General features: G+C 42.8%; 1 protein-coding gene across 8 annotated transcripts in view; it reads left to right on the top strand.

Moving 5' to 3' along the window:
• The window catches only part of PIK3CG (phosphatidylinositol-4,5-bisphosphate 3-kinase catalytic subunit gamma), a 123821-nt gene that overhangs the window by 82391 nt on the left and 21793 nt on the right, over positions 1-19637 (top strand). For all 8 annotated transcript variants that reach the window (XM_073573583.1, XM_073573582.1, XM_073573576.1 and 5 more), the window contains 3 exons: positions 4354-4579; positions 8127-8230; positions 18227-18373. In XM_073573583.1, the coding sequence (XP_073429684.1) occupies positions 4354-4579; positions 8127-8230; positions 18227-18373 (477 nt within the window). The remainder of the gene's footprint in view (positions 1-4353; positions 4580-8126; positions 8231-18226; positions 18374-19637) is intronic.

Here is a 19637-nt window from a genome sequence, read left to right as displayed (position 1 = left end):
CGCACCCATTTAGCACTGCTGATCACACTGACTGGTACTGAGGGCACACTGGCTGGCATTATGGGCACACTGACTGGCACTAAGGAAGAGAGAAAACAGAGAGAGAGAAAAAAGAAAACGGAGAGAGCGAGAAAGAAAGGGGAAAGAAAGAAAGAACAGAGAGAGACAAAGAAAGAACAGAGAGAGACAGAGAAAGAACAGAGAGAGAAAGAAAGAGGGGAAAGAAAGAAAGAACAGAGAGAGACAGAGAAAGAACAGAGAGAGAAAGAAAGAAGTAAAGAAAAGAAAGAAAGAACAGAGAGAAAGAGAGGAAAGAAAAAGAAAGAGGGAAAGAAAGAACAGAGAGAAAGAAAGAACAGAGAGAGAAAGAAAAAGAGAGAAAGAAATAAAGAAAGATTCTACAAAGATACTATAGCAGCCCGGCTCCCATTGTAGTGCCCACCTGAGCCTCCCGGTGCAGGACCTATCATGATCCGCTCACATGGCCGGCATCCCCGATTCCAAGGCGATCCTGCTGTCTGCGCTGTCGGAGGAGGACACGGTGATGGATCTGAAGCATTCCTAGTTCCGTCACAATCTCCTCAAGAAATTATCTCATTTTCATGTGTGTCTTTTAAAATGCTCCTCGGGGCTCCGCCGTGTACTCCTGTGTCCGTGGGAAAAGCACGCTTTGTATGCTTTGTACACACTTGGCTCCGCTCCGTACATCCCGTACACATATGGCTCCACTCCATACACACACGGCTCCACTCTGTCCACCTCGTACACGCGTGGCTCCTCTCCGTACACCTCGCACACGCGCGGCTCCTCTCCGTACACCTCGCACACGCGCGGCTCCTCTCCGTACACCTCGCACACGCGCGGCTCCGCTCCGTACACCTCGCACACGCGCGGCTCCGCTCCGTACACCTCGCACACGCGCGGCTCCGCTCCGTACACCTCGCACACCCGCGGCTCCTCTCCGTACACCTCGCACACACGCGGCTCCGCTCCGTACACCTCGCACACACTAGGCTCCGCTCCGTACACCTCGCACACGCGCGGCTCCGCTCCGTACACCTCGCACACGCGCGGCTCCGCTCCGTACACCTCGCACACGCGCGGCTCCGCTCCGTACACCTCGCACACGCGCGGCTCCGCTCCGTACACCTCGCACACACACGGCTGTGCTCCGTACACCTCGTACACACACGGCTGCGCTCCGTACACCTCGCACACTCGCGGCTCCGCTCCGTACACCTCGCACACACGCGGCTCCGCTCCGTACACCTCGTACACCCACGGCTCCGCTCCGTACACCTCATACACACACAGCTCTGCTACATCCACACTGTAAATCCTGACCCCACACATACTTACCTCAACCAGCACCATGACAACAGCAAAGCAGAGTCTTGCAGACGGTAGAGGCAAGGCTGAGCGCACAGGACCTGTGATGAGGTCACAGGAGGGGCGGAGTCAGGGGTGACATGTTCGGGGGTCTGGACAAAGGCTCCTGATCATGTGACCCCCTGACTCCTCCCCTCCTGTGACCTCATCACAGGTCCTGCGAACAGAGCCAGCAGGCAAGCGAGTGCGACGCTGTGAGTGGCTGGGGGGGAGGGGGTCTAATGCTAGGGCGAGGATGGGGGAGGGGGCGTGGCGGCTTATCTCCCTGCAGTGCGGGAGGAACTTGGAAACTATCACCGCCGTGCCCGCAGAGGGCCGGCGGCAGGAGAAACAGTGGCCGCAGCAGCTGGCAAGCGGCCAGATGATTGGGCGCTGCCGCCCGCGGCCCACGTGACAGCGGCCCAGCGGGAAAATGCCCGGTTGGTTATATTGCCAATCCGGGCCTGACTCTATTGCTCTGAACTAGAATCCCAGCACTTGCAAAACTCTGGGGGGTCCTGAGTGCTTCAAGACCACTAACCTTATAGAAATGTCAGCCCTGCACAAAACCCATCAAGCTCTGATGTTATTTACCATGGTTAGTCGTGAAGAGATTAAAGGGGTTATTTAGGACTTGCATTATTTTTGTCTATGGGGCTAAGAACTAACAGGCAGGTGGTTGCTAACTATCTGCCTGTTTTGCACAAGGACGATCTCTGCCGGATCACCTGGCGATTCTGTTGCTTCATTTCACCTCTTGTCAACAGAGCAGCTCTTCCTCTTACAGTCTGCTTTGCTGATTCATAGCCAGCTCCGCGCTGCCTAACTGTCACTCAACAAGACATCGACAGAGATGCCCCGTTAAAAAAGCAGAATGGAAGAGAAGACGCTGATATTTCGACATGATGTCCATGGAAGCATGGGTATCACCGTAGGATCTGAACGCAGCCGCTTGAGCCAGCAGAAGTCAGCATCAGACAGAAGAGACAGGTAATTAACAACTATCTGCCTGTTCAGCAAAGGAAGGAAAATAAGTTCCAGCACCAGGTGTCTCTTCATTAAAATCTTCAATATTTTATTTCCATGTCAAGAATAAAACATCATGTGGGGATTCAACCTGTAAATGCCTGTAATTATTCCCCTGCATGAATGCCTGAGTAGATTTGGAGCCGTGTTTTGGATCATTGTCTTGCTGAAATATCCATCCCCTGCGTAACTTCAACTTTGTCACTGATTCTTGCACATTATTGTCAAGAATCTGCTGATACTGAGTTGAATCCATGCGACCCTCAACTTTAACAAGATTCCCGGTGCCGGCATTGGCCACACAGCCCCAAAGCATGATGGAACCTCCACCAAATTTTACTGTGGGTAGCAAGTGTTTTTCATGCTGTGTTTTTTAGCCTCCATGCATAACGCCTTTTTGTATGACCAAACAACTCAATCTTTGTTTCATCAGTCCACAGGACCTTCTTCCAAAATGTAACTGGCTTGTCCAAATGTGCTTTTGCATACCTCAGGCGACTCTGTTTGTGGCGTGCTTGCAGAAACGGCTTCTTTCGCATCACTCTCCCATACAGCTTCTCCTTGTGCAAAGGTCGCTGTATTGTTGACCGATGCACAGTGACACCATCTGCAGCAAGATGATGCTGCAGGTCTTTGGAGGTGGTCTGTGGTTTGTCCTTGACTGTTCTCACCATTCTTCTTCTCTGCCTTTGTGATATTTTTCTTGGCCTGCCACTTCTGGGCTTAACAAGAACTGTACCTGTGTTCTTCCATTTCCTTACTATGTTCCTCACAGTGGAAACTGACTGGTTAAATCTCTGAGACAACTTTTTGTATCCTTCCCCTGAAAAGCTATGTTGAATAATCTTTGTTTTCAGATCATTTGAGAGTTGTTTTGAGGAGCCCATGATGCCACTCTTCATAGGAGAATCAAATGGGAGAACTACTTGCAAGTGGCCACTTTAAATACCTTTTCTCATGATTTGATACACCTGGCTATGAAGTTCAAAGCTCAATGGTTACAAAACCAATTTAGTGCTTCAGGAAGTCAGTAAAAAGTAGTTAGGAGTGTTCAAATCAAGAAAATGATAAGGGTGCCTATACTTTTGCAACGGTCAAATTTTGTTTAAATGCAGATTGCACATTTTCTGTTAGTACTATAAACCTCATTTGAATCCAGAAATATAACTGAGTCCATCAGTTATTAGATATATGAAACTGAAATAGCTGTTGCAAAAACCATAGTTGTTATAAAGAAAAAATGTAAACATTAATATGGGTGCCCAAACTTTAACATATGACTGTATATAAAAACATCTTTATATAACCTATTCCATTAAGTAAAACTATGTACATCTGTTACTTGACATGATTAATTTACATTCATTACAAATTCACATCTGAGACAAGAAACAAGGCGCCTACATAGATTGTTCATATGCAAAATCGGCCTGATTCTCTCAGATGAGAGAATCTATCGCTGTCTGCACCTGTCTTTGGGCCTCATTCAGATGTCAGTTTTTCTCATAGCAATGCTATTCGTAAAGCACTTGTAACTTTGCTAGTCTGTTGGGCTGTTCACAAGTCCGATTAATTCCTTGCAATGTGTGGTCCTTTAAAAATACACAACCTCTTCATCAGGACAAAAACCTAAGGATTGCTTAGGTTTGTGTCCTGATGAAGAGGTTGTGTGGGACCTTGAAACACATTGACATGTAAACCAGTAAAATTCCTTTGATTTTGTTTGCCATCAAGTTTCTATCAGCAGCACATTGATTGACACCTCCTTCCTGCTCTTCAGCTAGATATGAACATATATGCTGCCTGGTAGCTTTTACCGGTATATATAAAAGACATAGGGCACTGAGGGGATAATACGAATGTACATATACTTGCAATTGAATGTTTCTAGCACATGGAGATCTCAACTTAATATGTTATGTGGTGAAATACATTCACTAAACCTGTTTTTTCTTGCAGAGTAAACGAATTGGACACTTCTTATTCTGGTTTCTCAGAAGTGAGATTGCCCAATCTATGCATTATCAGCAGCGTTTTGCAGTAATCCTGGAAGCTTATCTCAGAGGCTGCGGCACATCAATGTTAAATGATTTCATGAAGCAGGTTCAGGTCACAGAAGTTCTTCATAAAGTCACAATGGAGATCAAAAGTGTTTCTGCTGAGAAGTATGATGTCACTTCACAAGGTAAATGCCTAGTATTAAGCCAAAAGATTCTTAGAACCTTGCTCCATGCCAACAGTACAAGATACCTCTGAACCACCTCCTATCTGCCAGCATCCCTGGTGCCTCTTCTGATTAGCAGGCAAAAGATTATTGCAGTGTGATGGACTCCTGGTGTCGCTTGTGGCCTACTTGTCAGAAAAAAAGACCGGGGATGATGCCAGCTAGGAGGATGTTCATAGGGCTTTGGTCCGGTGGCCACAGACCAAAGTTCTTCAGTTTTTTTTGTTCTGTTCTAGAATTTATCATTTCAGACAATACTTTCAATGGCTTAAATATGGCTTATCAGGAATATAGCTAGGAAAATGTTTTATTTTGAATGTGGTTATTATTTGGAAAAATATGAGACACATGAAGAAAAACTGGAATTTGCATTGTCTTATTGATCTATTCATTGCATTTATGAAAGATTGACATTTGATTAGTAGTAGAAAGCTTTTCCAATGTTATCGAAAAAAAAAATCAATTGACATTGTATAACAGCACATAATTAGTATCCAGTTCTCTGTTAGCATTGCTACTCATGGCTATTTACATTATCTTATGCCAACTTTGGCATTATTCATATATAACGTGCCGGGTCTACATGGAGGCACACAGAGGCATGGCTGCTCCATACTACAGAACTACAAACACTCATGTCGAGTAGCTTTAAAGAGATTTCATCTTCTGAAACTATTGCTTTTAGGAAATAATATTCAAAAAATTCAGCGTCTGATGCAGAATGACAGGTTTTTTTTATTTCTGACGAATTCATTCAGAAAACAAATGACAAATTGTGTATCATGGCTTGCTTTGCAAATAAAGATTTGTGAAGGGGGAATGTTGTCCACATCGATTGCAAACTCGGTGTTGACTGATGAGACAGAATAAGCAGCTCCAGCCACATTGATTGGAAAGGTCTGATTTGATCATCATGCTGCAGTGATACTCTGGTTCAGGCGCCAATGTCTTCTCTGTTCAAAGTTAGCCTAACAGGCATTTTCAAAGGGAGAGACAGCCCCTGCAGCTAGCAGCTAAGACAGACAACCTACTGTGGTCAATATGGCACACATCAAAGAATTTCTTCGGGATGTCTTTATATCTCTTTTTCATAATCATTGTCACTGTTGCCCATGGCAAGATCACCATACCTATTCCATTTAATACCTTTGTATTAAATTACATAGAGAACCTTACTAGTTTTTGTGTGTCATTACAACGCTTCACTATTACACATACATACATGGACAAAACTGTTGGCACCCTGATGTTAAACTGAGAAAAACTCACAATGATCACTTAAATAACTTGAAACTAACAAAAGAAATTTTCAATTTTAATTTACTCAATATCAAATAATGGAAATCGGACATTGTGTGACGCTGAGTCACGTCTCGGAGACAAGCCATGAGGCAAGGAAGTCAAGGCGTCTGAGTTCAAAACCAAGAGAGTGTGTCAGAGACAAAGAGATAAAACAAATGAATAGTCAAGAGCAAATCCAAGGTCAGGCACCGAGGGTTAGAGATCATCAAGGCAAAGGGGTGATCCGTGTAAATGGTCAATGAGGCTAAATCCGAGGTCTGGAAAAAGATCAGAGTCAGAGAATACTGATCGCAAAGCACACACACCACCATGCATAAGCTACAACTGGCAATAGTCCAAGCATAGCCAATCAGCTAAATAGACAAACAATCACCCTGAAAGGGCAACACCTGGAGGACTATCAGCAGGCCCGGTCTAATTGGATTGCAGGCAAATCCCAAATGGAAAACTTACAACCCAGCATGCCTCTGCTTACTATAGAATGGCCTAGCTACTACTCACAATGTTGACAGCCAGGAACACCCCTGCAATCCATAGGACAGCTGAGCTGTCACTCACTTCTGATTTTCTGCATCTGGCACAGGGTATCTTTAATCACAGGGTACAATGAAATCGCTAGACTATCAAGGCATTCTGGAGAAAAATGTGCCTACCAGTGTCAGAAAGTTTGGTCTGAATCAAAGGTTTGAATCCCCTTCAACAAGATAATGACCTAAAACACACAGCTAAAAACATTGAAGAATGCCTAAGAGCAAAGCATTGGCGTCTTCTGAAGTGACTTTCTGTGAGCCCTGATCTGAAATCTTATTGAACATCTGTGGAAGTAGCTGAAACATACAATCTGGAGAAGGCACCCTTCACATCTGAGACATTTGGAGAGCAGTTTACTCACGATGAGTCGGTTAAAATACCTGTAGACAGGTGCAGAAGTCTCTTTGAGTTACAGAAATCTTAAGTTCATATTAAGTTAAGGGTACCATCTTTTTTGTCCGGTCCATTTTCATCAGGTTTTTCTTATTTTTTTTGTTAAACCACTATTCAAAAGCAATGTCTGATTTTCATTAGTTGATATTCAGTAGATTTAAATTGAAAATGATCATTGCCAGTTTCCAGTAATTTCAATGACTACTGTGGGTCGCTTTTATTTTAACAGCAGGGTACCAACAATTTTGTCTGTGTATACAATTATTTCTCTCCCTACGTTCCTGCTGATATTTTCAACTCATTTATACTTTAATTTAATTATGATCTCTATTCATGCATAGAGTAGAGTGTTGCGGCCATGTCAGTAGTCTGTGGCTTCCGAGACAAAGTTTTGCAAACCTACTTCTGCCAGTTGGCATCACCAAAGTACTCTTCTGGTTAGTAGGACCTTTGCAGCATCATTGTTGCAGCATGACGTCAGGCCTTAAAGGGAATCTGTCGCCCCATTTTTCGAGTATGAGATGCCGACACCGACATCATGGGCTTATCTACAGCATTCTGTAATGCTGTAAATAAGCCCCCGATGTAACCTGAAAGAGAAGAAAAAGGAGTTAGATTATACTCGCGGTCCGGTCTTGGTCCGATGGGTGTTGCGGTCCGTCGCCTCCCATCTTCATACGATGCCGTCCTCTTCTTTCCTTCCTGTAGTGGCTCTGGCGCAGGTGCACTGCTCTGCCCTGTTGAGGGCAGAGCAGAATACTGCTGTGCGCAGGCGCCGGACCTCTCCCGAAGCCTGTGCACTGCAGGACTCTGCTCTGCCCTCAACAGGGCAGAGCAGTGCACCTGCGCAGGAGCCACGAGAGGAAGGAAAGAAGAGGAAGGCATCGTATGAAGATGGGAGGCGCCAGACTGGACGGCGACACCCATCGGACCGGACCGAACGCCGGGGTGAGTATAATCTAACTCTTTTTTCTTCTCTTTCAGGTTACATCGGGGGCTTATCTACAGCATTACAGAATGCTGTAGATAATCCCCTGATGTCCGTGCCAGCAGCTCATATTCAAAAAAGGGGGTGACAGATTCCCTTTAATCAGAAGATGACCCAATGATGCACGCAGAGATTCGCAGGGATCTGGTCCGGCAACCGGGTTAGGCTATAGTTTAAGGAGTTAACTGTTATGAAAGTATAATTTAATATAAATGTAGTATTCCAGTTTCTATTTAGCAGCATAAATAGTTCATTTTTATATGTTATTCTTAAATAGTGATTTTTGTTTCTTAGTTATCACACAGTTACGACAAAAGCTTGAAAAACTACAGGGATCTCTTCTTCCAGAGAGCTTTAGAGTGCCCTATGATCCTGGATTAAGAGCTGGAGCACTGGTTGTAAGTGACTTTATCTTATTATAGAACAAATATGGAGTGTGGTCATATCTGTAAATTGCTTTTATTTTTACAAATTAATTTCAAACTACAATTCTAATTTTTTCCTGCTACTGATTGAAGTTTGCCAGCAGATTTTTCCATATTAAACCAATAACATTGCTGTGTAGTCTTCCTAAGAACATGTCAAATCATATTTTTCTTGTTTCTGATACATTTACTATTTCTGATGAAACAAACTTTTTATCCCCTATGTGATCTGACAAGTGCTCTAACTGTAGTCACACAATCCTCCCCAACACCTCTCCCTTTGTCTGATTACCATCATCATCTTGTCCAACATTCAAATCCCGTTCCTTCATGGGGCAGCACATGCATGGTAAACTTGATTTTTAGTTTAAAGAGGTCAGTGCACAAGCAGCACATGGGCAAAGACAGAGCATATGCTGGGCCTAATGCAGATTTAACGTTTGTTTTCTCCTCAATGGTTCGTCATACTGCAACAAGAATATGTTATGTTTTTAATGTGAATTTGTTGGTAAGATCAACCCCCCCAAACCGCATACCTGTATGGGAATGCAGGTCAGCATAAATCCATCAACACCTTTATATCTCCTATCTGTTAGTGCATTCCTGAGTAATTAATGTTTTACTTTCATGTACCAATGAGGCGTTCAGTGCTCTGGGCATGACATATCCCTTAAAGAAGCACTCCTATTAATATTTTTTTCATTAAGTGTGTGTATATGCGCATGGTGTGTAGTGTGAGTGTATTAAGATACCTACCACTTCTCTCTCTGGGATCCATCGCTGTTCTGCTCCTTTTCTCAGTGACGTCACTGCAATTCTGACTAGCCAGCTCGCTCTATGCTCTATGTTTGAGCCAAAAGTATCTTTTACATTGTAATCCTATGGCCTCGTTCTGACACTCTATACATTTACCTTGTAAAAGTAACTTCTGGGTCACGCAGAGCACAGTGTGACCTGTAGAGTCTGCAGAGCAGTGATCTCACTGAGAAAAGAAGCGTTCTGCGATGGATGGAACCCGGGCGATGGAACCCGGAAACTGCAGCGGTAGCTGACTATAATAATTCAGTTACATTACAGTACATGCATGTACACATTAATAGGAGTGCTTCTTTAGTGAGCCACTGCGTCCGAAGCTTTTCTCCACCCAACACATAGCATTGGCGGACTGCTTTAACGCTACTCCCTAACGCGATTGCGTTATGTGATCCCGCTAGCACAGAGAAGCATCTGCGCTAGCAGTGACGGACCCTCGGACGCTGCAGACCGCATCCGAGGGTCCATCACAGAATGACGGCACATCGCTAACGCATGCCGATTATGACATGCGTTAGCGATGCGCTCGTCTATAGCAGTCTATGGGTGCGTTAACGCATCCGTTACATAGCGTTAATGACGCTATGTAACGGATGCATTAAACGCACCCCCCTAACACAATATGAACCCAGCCTTACTGTGTAAAAAGGATGGTTAGAATACCCTTGAAAACCCTTGTGCAAGTATGTTAGCACAGCTGAAAATAGTTTGGTTTATTGGAGAAGCTATAAACCTGATCTTCCTTTGAGCTATTTGAGAATTTGTAGCATTAGATTTGTTGGTTCCATTAAACTCTCAAAATGGCCAGAAAAAAAGAACTTTCATGTGAAACTCCGACAGTCTATTCTTGTTCTTAGAAATGAAGGCTATTCCATGCGAGAAATTGCCAAGAAACTGGAGATTTCCTACAACAGTGTATACTAATCCCTTCAGAGGAGAGCACAAACCGGCTCTAACCAGGCTCTAACCCGAGTAGAAAGAGAAGTGGGAGGCCCCGCTGCACAACTGAGCAACAAGACAAGTACATTAGAGTCTGTAGTTTGAGAAATCGACTCCTCACAGGTCCTCAACTGGCAGCTTCATTAAATAGTACACGCAAAACGCCAGTGTTAATGTTTACAGTGAAGACTCTGGGATGCTGGCCTTCAGGGCAGAGTGGCAAAGAAAAAGTCATATCTGAGACTGGCTAATAAAAGGAAAAGATTAATATGGGCAAAAGAGCACAGACATTGGACAATTGGTAAAAAGTGTTATGGACAGACGAATCCAAGTTTGAGTTGTTTGGATCACAAAAAAAGTGCCTATCAAGCCAAACCAACTTGTGGGAGAGGCTACCTGAAGCATGGGGTGAAATTTCTCCAGATTACCTCAGCAAATTAGCTGCTAGAATGCCAAAGGTCTGCAATGCTGTAATTGCTGCAAAGGGAGCATTCTTTGCCGAAAGCAAAGTTTGAAGGAGAAAATTATTATTTCAAATAAAAATCTTTCTTTGGAACCTTGTTAATGTCTGGACTAGATTTTAAATTCATTTGGCAACTCTTTTGATTAATAAAAGTATGAGTTTTCATGGAGAGCACAAAATTGTCTGGGTGACCCCAAACTTTTTAACGGTAGTGTATATATACACTGCTCAAAAAAATAAAGGGAACACTTAAACAACAGAATATAACTCCAGGTAAATCAAACTTCAGTGGAATCAAACTGTCCACTTAGGAAGCAACACTGATTGACAATCAATTTCACATGCTGTTGTGCAAATGGAATAGACAACAGATGGAAATTATTTGCAATTATCAAGACACCCTCAATAAAGGAGTGGTTCTGCAGGTGGGGACCACATACCACATCTCAGTACCAATGCTTTCTGGCTGATGTTTTGGTCACTTTTGAATGTTGGTAGCATGAGACGGACTCTACAACTAACACAAGTGCCTAAGGTAGTGCAGCTCATCCAGGATGGCACATCAATGCGAGCTGTGGCAAGGTTTGCTGTGTCTGTCAGCGTAGTGTCCAGAGGCTGGAGGCGCTACCACGAGACAGGACAGTACACCAGGAGACGTGGAGGGGGGCCGTAGGAGGGCAACAACCCAGTAGCAGGACCGCTACCTCCGCCTTTGTGCAAGGAGGAACAGGAGGAGCACTGCCAGAGCCCTGCAAAATGACCTCCAGCAGGCCACAAATGTGCATGTGTCTGCACAAACGGTTAGAAACCGACTCCATGAGGATGGTCTGAGGGCCCGACTTCCCCAAATGGGGGTTGTGCTCACAGCCCAACACTGTGCAGGACGCTTGGCATTTGCCACAGAACAATAAGATTGGCACATTCGCCAATGGCGCCCTGTGCTCTTCACAGATGAGAGCAGGTTCACACTGAGCACATGTGACAGATGTGACAGAGTCTGGAGACACCGTGGAGAGCGATCTGCCTGCATCATCATTCAGCATGACCGGTTTGGCAGTGGGTCACACAGCCCTCCATGTGCTCGCCAGAGGTAGCCTGACTGCCATTATGTACTGAGATGAGATCCTCAGACCCCTTGTGAGACCATATGCTGGTGCGGTTGACTTTACATATAAAATCCACGTCATAATTTCACTAAGTTACAGGTGCTGTCAATTACACAAATTAGAGAAGCATCACATGATTTTTCGAACAGTGCCAATACTTTTGTCCACCCTCTTTTTTATGTTTGGTGTGGAATTAGATCCAATTTGGCTTTAGGACAATTCTTTTTGTGTTTTTTCATTTAAGACAAATTAAATGAAGATAATAATAAGAAAGAATTTGTGTTTGCAATAATTTTCAGGAAGAAACCGAGTATTATCTGACAAAATTGCAGGGTTGTCAATACTTTTGGCCACAACTGTAAAAAGAAAAGTAAACCATAAAACTACTAATTGATATCACCGCATAGGGAACAACATGGTCTATAAATCTGTTACATTGCTGCTGCGTACTGGACTTCATGTCAGATTGAAGTGAATGCACTGCAGTGTTTAGGGCTGCTGTGTTCTGCCACTTATTTCTGTCCTCTGCCAGAGGTTTCCACCTGATCAGCGAGAGTCTTGGACCCTCACTGATCTCATATTGAGATAGGTCATCAATCTTTAAGTCACAAAATTGGCATATTTGCAATTCTCACCATGGAACATCCACTGTGTACTATCTGAAAAATAGCAACAGAGGCATACTCACTACATTCCTAAAGTAATTTCTAGAGTGTAATTTGCAGAAAGGAGTCAGTTTTGGGAAATTTTTGCTGTTTTGGATCATTAGTGACTCTACAAATGGTGCCCAAAAACTACTCTAGGAAATTCTGCACCCTAAAAGCCCAATAGTGCTTGTTCTCTTCTGAGACCTGATGTGTGCCCAAACAATACCGTAAGTGTATAAATTTGTCTAGGGTAATGGACTTTTTTGGGAGAAATAGCATAATATATTGCAGGGCACTTTATTTTTTTAGCTATTGAAAAATTTAAAAAAATTGATGTAAATCTCCTTATTGATGTAACAAATGTAATTTTTAATTTTCATAAACCACAATCATAAAGAAATCATTGAAACACTTTTAGGTTTGAAAATGCACACCCCTAGATGAATTCACTGAGGGGTTTAGTTTAATATATGGGATCTCATTGTTGGTTGTCTGCTGTTTTGGCACTTCGGGGGCTCTGCTAGTGGGGCCTAAAAGCTTTTCCTGCCAAATTTGCCCTTCAAAAGTCAAATAGCATTTCTTCCCTCTCATACATGTACTAGGACACATACTATATATACTATATCTGTATGTTCAAGTTTTACATATCCTTTCATACTGCATACACTATTTTACTCATTCTATTTTGTTCACACGCACACATATATATATATATTTTTAAATATACACTCACTGGCCACTTTATTAGGTACACCATGCTAGTAACGGGTTGGACCCCCTTTTGCCTTCAGAACTGCCTCAATTCTTCGTGGCAGAGATTCAACAAGGTGCTGGAAGCATTCCTCAGAGATTTTGGACCATATTGACATGATGGCATCACACAGTTGGCGCAGATTTGTCGGCTGCACATCCCTGATGCGAATCTCCCGTTCCACCACATCCCAAAGATGCTCTATTGGATTGAGATCTGGTGACTGAGGAGGCCATTTGAGTACAGTGAACTCATTGTCATGTTCAAGAAACCAATCTGAGATGATTCGAGCTTTATGACATGGCGCATTATCCTGCTGAAAGTAGCCATCAGATGTTGGGTACATTGTGGTCATAAAGGGATGGACATGGTCAGCAACAATACTCAAGTAGGCTGTGGCATTGAAACGATGCTCAATTGGTACCAAGGGGCCCAAAGAGTGCCAAGAAAAAATTCCCCACACCATGACACCAGCACCACCAGCCTGAACCGTTGATACAAGGCTGGATGGATCCATGCTTTCATGTTGTTTACGCCAAATTCTGACCCTACCATCCGAATGTCGCAGCAGAAATCGAGACTCATCAGACCAGGCAACGTTTTTCCAATCTTCTACTGTCCAATTTCGATGAGCTTGTGCAAATTGTAGCCTCAGTTTCCTGTTCTTAGCTGAGAGGAGTGGTACCCAGTGTGGTCTTCTGCTGCTGTAGCCCATCTGCCTCAAAGTTCGACGCACTGTGCGTTCAGAGATGCTCTTCTGCCTACCTTGGTTGTAACGGGTGGCAATTTGAGTCACTGTTGCCTTTCTATCAGCTCGAACCAGTATGCCCATTCTCCTCTGACCTCTGGCATCAACAAGGCATTTCCGGCCACAGAACTGCCGCTCACTGGATTTTTTTTCTTTTTCGGACCATTCTCTGTAAACCCTAGAGATGGTTGTGCGTGAAAATCCCAGTAGATCAGCAGTTTCTGAAATACTCAGACCAGCCCTTCTGGCACCAACAATCATGCAACGTTCAAAGGCACTCAAATCACCTTTCTTCCCCATACTGATGCTCGGTTTGAACTGCAGGAGATTGTCTTGACCATGTCTACATGCCTAAATGCACTGAGTTGCCGCCATGTGATTGGCTGATTAGAAATTAAGTCTTAACACACAGTTGGACAGGTGTACCTAATAAAGTGGCCAGTGAGTGTATATATATATATTGTATATTTATATTGTTTTTTACACTTTTTTTATTTTCCCTTTACACATCTATTTACTCATTCCTTTTTTCTAGTTTACTTTCAATAATACTTGACACATTATCATCATTATTGTATTACCCACTTTCTCACATCTCACACCACTTTACTATGTTATTTCTATACTTCCTAAGTACATCTGATAGTTTGTACTGAGCTGTGTCTTCAACATATGCCGCGAGCATCTGCATTCCAACGTGAAACACTCAATACACCACTTCCTTACGGCGTGGAAAGTATGCCAATGAATGTCACTTCCACTAATGCTGACACGCTCCATGAAGGCCTGTCTCCCAGTACGGATATGATGTTGGCAATTACCATGCATGGTTATACACTGACACGCCACACACCAGCTGTTTCCTTTCTTGGATTTTATACTTTTTAATACGATTGGCCAACCCAAGTTTAAGTAGTAGAAATTTTTCACGGTGCTAGCAATGACGTCATGAAGGTTACCGTAGTTCATCGGCTGGCTCACACTGAACTAAGCGTGGGAACAGCTGCCTGTGACCTGTGGTAACCTCTATTACCTTACCATTCTCACCGAAGCTGCGTCCCAAGCTCAGCTCTGTGTCTCCGGAACTCATGGCTGAGCGGTCACATCATGCCACTGCTCAGCTATGCAAACCAGATGTAGCAGAGCTGGAGTTCTTCGTGAGGCAAATGGTTTGTCTGTGAGGAATATGGTGTTTTATTATTTTTAACTTTACTGTAATAAATGGGAAAAAGAGGGTGGGGAGTGTTTATTTGAAATAAAGGAGTCTGTCTTTCAGTTAAAGGACTTTATTCTGGATGTGTATTTTTTACAATATGACTATGGAGTTAGTAATGGGTGCGTCTTATAGATGCCTCTCCATTACGTACCCCTGGACTTAATGCCAGCTGACAATACAAAGCGGACATCAACCCCAACGCTATTACCCCACTTGTCACCGCACCATGGAAAGTGAGGAGAGCGAGGCTAAGCACCAAATTTGGTGCATCTTATGGATGCGCCATTTCTAAGGCGACTGAGAGGTGATGTTCTTAGCCCCTTCCCAGGCTATTAATATCAGCCCACAGATTGCTGTCTAGCCTTTGCTGGTTAGAAATTATAACGGGACCCTACTTCATTTTTTTCTGGGGTCCTTATAAACTAAACAGTAAAGGCCAAGCAAACAGCTGTTTTAATAGCTTGGAAACCTCTTGGGATACTGGCTCCTTTCTCAGATTATTAAGATCAGCCCCCAGCAGTTGCCTTTCCCTCTGCTGGTTATCAATTACGCTGAAGCCCACTCAATTATTTTTTTTTAAATTTATTTTATACGTGATGTACACAGCGGGTGCTGAATACATCTCCCATCATTGTCACCTGGTCGCACTCCTCTCAGGGAGACCAGGCGACAATGATGAGATCTGCTTTCACAGATGAGATCACGTCACACTGATGGCACACGGATGTCATCCGAGTGTACATGTGTGGGACATTTTGCGGCCCATGCTGCCAGTAAAAAAATAGATATGTCAGCGTGTTTTGCCCACAGACACACGGTCCATGGAAACACTGACATGTGCACAGACCCATTCATTTGAATAGGTGTACCTGTGTAAGTGTCTGCGGTATGTGTGAAAATTGTCACCACACGTACCAGACACCCTGACATGTGAAGGAAGCCTTATATATATTTTTGTATGGCAATTTTTTCATTTAATATATAATGATCATGTTTAATTTGACTATATATTTTATTTTAATTTGGGATATATACTGTTGAGTTGTTTATTATTATTATGCATTTATATAGCGCCATTTATTCCATGGCGCTTTACATGTGAAAAGGGGAAATATAGACAAGTATAATAAATATGTGTAAGACAAGGGACACACAAGTACATAAGGAGAGGGGACCCTGCCCGCGAGGGCTCACAGTCTACAGGGATGGGTGAGGATACAGTAGGAGAGGGTAGAGCAGGTCGTGCGGTGGTTCAGTAGACCGAGGATCATTGCAGGCTATAGGCTTGTCGGAACAGGTGGGTCTTCAGGTTCTTCTTGAAGGTTTCCGTTGATGGTGAGAGTCTGATGTGTTGCGGCAGAGAGTTCCAGAGTATGGGGGAAGCACGGGAGAAGTCTTGTATGCGGTTGTGGGAAGAAGAGATAAGGGGGAGTAGAGAAGGAGATCTTGAGATGATCGAAGGTTGCGTGCGGGTAGGTACCTATAGACCATGTCACAGATGTATGGAGGGGACAGGTTGTGGATGGCTTTGTATGTCATGGTTAGGGTATTGAATTGGAGCCTCTGGGCAATAGGAAGCCAGTGAAGGGCCTCGCATAGGGGGGAGGCAGGGGAATAGCGGGGAGACAGCTGGATTAGTCGGGCAGCAGAGTGTAGGATGGACTGGAGCGGAGCCAGAGTGCTAGAGGGGAGGCCAGAGAGTAGGAGGTTGCAGTAGTCGAGGCGAGAGATGATAAGAGCATGCACTAGAGTTTTTGTGGTTTCGTGGTTGAGGAATGATACTATGTCTGTATATTATGCTATGTAGCATGCAGTTTCTCTATGTATGCTGACCAATTACTCTTGGATACATCTAATTTGGATATGAAATCTATACATTAACGTTAACCCACTTAATTGATGCCATTTCACTATGAATAATCCAGCATACTCCTGTATGAATATGGAATATATTTATATATACAGCTCTGGAAAAAATTAAGAGACCACCACATCAAAACCTTGTCTTGTCATGGGCAGCCCATTCTCCAGACCTGAACCCCATTGAAAACCTCTGGAATGTAATCAAGAGGATGATGGATAGTCACAAGCCATCAAACAAAGAGGAACTGCTTAACTTTTTGCGCCAGAAGCAGTGTCAAAGATTGGTGGAAAGCATGCCTAGACGCATGAAAGCTGTGATTGAAAATCATGGTTATTCCACAAAACAATGATGTCAGAACTCTTCCTGAGTTAAAACATTAGTATTGTTGTTTCTAAATGATTATGAACTTGTTTTGTTTGCATTATTTGATGTCTGAGAGCAGTGGGTTTTTTTTAATTTTGACCATTTTTCTCTGTCAGAAAAAAATACAAAATGTGTTTCTTGGAAATTCGGAGACATGTTGTTAGAAGTTTATAGACTAAAAGAGCAATTTAAATTTTACTCAAAAATATAGTTATAAAGAGAGAAATTAGACAAACTGAACACTTGAAAGTGGTCTCTTGCCACAGCTGTATATATATAGTGTACACTAGTGATCACTTTATCATTGTATATCTTAATATATATGATGTTACAACCCCACCTCCCCTCAATTGTAATCTTGTTGAGTTTTTCCTTACTAAATTTTTTTATCTATAATTTGTTAAATAATAAAAATAATATAATATAATTTGTTAAATAAAAATTAGAATTTTGTTAAATATATAGTTGTAAAATCTGTTTATATGTTTCATATTGTGACCCATATTCGATTGGAAAAACGGGGCTCTGTCAGAAAGGGGAACACAGGCTTCCATGGTAAAGGGTTAATATAGGAAAATATTTCTTTAAATAATACTACACATTTATACATGATTTGAGAAGGAGATTTACCTATTATTCTACTGATATCATCACCAACAGAGTGAGGAAATAGGATGAGTGCTGCATTCATGCAGTGTGAAGTCCCAGCACCACACTTATTCCCCGTCTTCCACAGATAAGAATTCAGAAAGCTTTGGGAAGTGCTCCAGGGAGAAACAGAGCAGCTATCTGTATGTGGTGATGAGTGGATGAGATGCCACTGATAGTTTCTCATTGTCTTTCTGACAATAGACAAGGGACAGGATGTGGATGATATCATAGGCAGCACATCCATCGCCTCCTTGCTGAGATTAGGAGACATAATATTCAGAAATATGTGCTTCCCACGCAGAGTAGTGATGTGGCCAATTCTACAGTGCATTTCAGATTTGCTAATTAGCAACTATACATAATTAATAAGCTAATATAAAATACCGTATATTTTTGTATTTACAACAGGTTGAAAAATGTAAAGTAATGGCCTCAAAGAAGAAGCCACTGTGGCTGGAATTTAAATGTGCGGACACAACTGCATTGTCCAATGAGACTATAGGAATCATTTTCAAGCATGGAGATGACCTTCGTCAAGATATGCTCATTTTACAGGTAGCATTTGTATTACCAAGATTTATTTCACATCAGCTGACACCTCAGGCACTTCTATGATAATAAATATTTCTATAAGGAAAACTGCATGTGACACTTCTGGACAAGGAGGACTCTTTTGTCTATTCTTAAAGAGAATCTGTCACCACATTTGACCTATCTAAACTATGAATATGGGCATACAGGCTATAGAATGCTAAAAACAGTCCTCCCTGTGTGTCTTATATCAGCTGTTTTGTTGCTGAGAAATCCTCTTTTATCACTTTATATACAGGTGCATCTCACAAAATTAGAATATCATCAAAAAGTTAATTTATTTCAGTTCTTCAATACAAAAAGTGAAACTCATATATAGAGTCATTACAAATAGAGTGATCTATTTCAATGGTTTGTTTCTGTTAATGTTGATGATTATGGCTTACAGCCAATAAAAACCCAAAAGTCATTATCCTAGTGAATTAGAATAATTAACAAAAAAAATCACCTGCAAAGGTTTCCTAAGCATTTAAACAGGTCCTTTAGTCTGTTTCAGTAGGCTCTACAATCATGGGGAAGACTGCTGACGTGACAGATGTCCTGAAGGCAGTCATTGACACACTCCACAAGGAGGGTAAGCCACAAAAGGTCATTGCTAAAGAAGCTGGCTTTTCACAGAGTGCTGTATCAAAGCATATTAATGGAAAGAGGAGTGGAAGGAAAAAGTGTGGTAGAAAAAGGTGCACAAGCAACAGGGATAACCGCAGCCTTGGAAGTATTGTTAAGAAAAGGCCATTCAGAAATTTGGGGGAGATTCACAAGGAGTGGACTGCTGCTGAAGTCATTGCTTCAAGAGCCCCCACACACAGATGTATCCAGGACATGCGCTACAAGTGTCGCATTCCTTGTGTCAAGCCACTCATGATCAATAGACAACGCCAGAAGCGTCTTACCTGGGCCAAGGAGAAAAGGAACTGGACTGTTGCTCAGTGGTCCAAGGTGTTGTTTTCAGATGAAAGTAAATTTTGCATTTCATTTGGAAATCAAGGTCCCAGAGTCTGGAGGAAGAGTGAAGAGGCACACAATCCAAGCTGCTTGAGGTCTAGTGTGAAGTTTCAATAATCAGTGATGATTTGGAGAGCCATGTCTTCTGCTAGTGTAGGTCCACTGAGTTTTATCAAGACCAAAGTTAGCGCAGCTCCAGGAATTTTTAGAGCACTTCATGCTTCCCTCTGCCGACAAGCTGTTTTGAGATGGAAATTTAATTCTCCAGCAGGACTTGGCACCT

This window comes from Dendrobates tinctorius, unplaced genomic scaffold, assembly GCF_039654945.1.
Source record: "Dendrobates tinctorius isolate UK_male_01 unplaced genomic scaffold, ASM3965494v1 ptg000035l, whole genome shotgun sequence".
In the NCBI taxonomy this organism is placed as follows: domain Eukaryota; kingdom Metazoa; phylum Chordata; class Amphibia; order Anura; family Dendrobatidae; genus Dendrobates; species Dendrobates tinctorius.
This window is presented reverse-complemented; position numbering and strand designations above follow the sequence as displayed.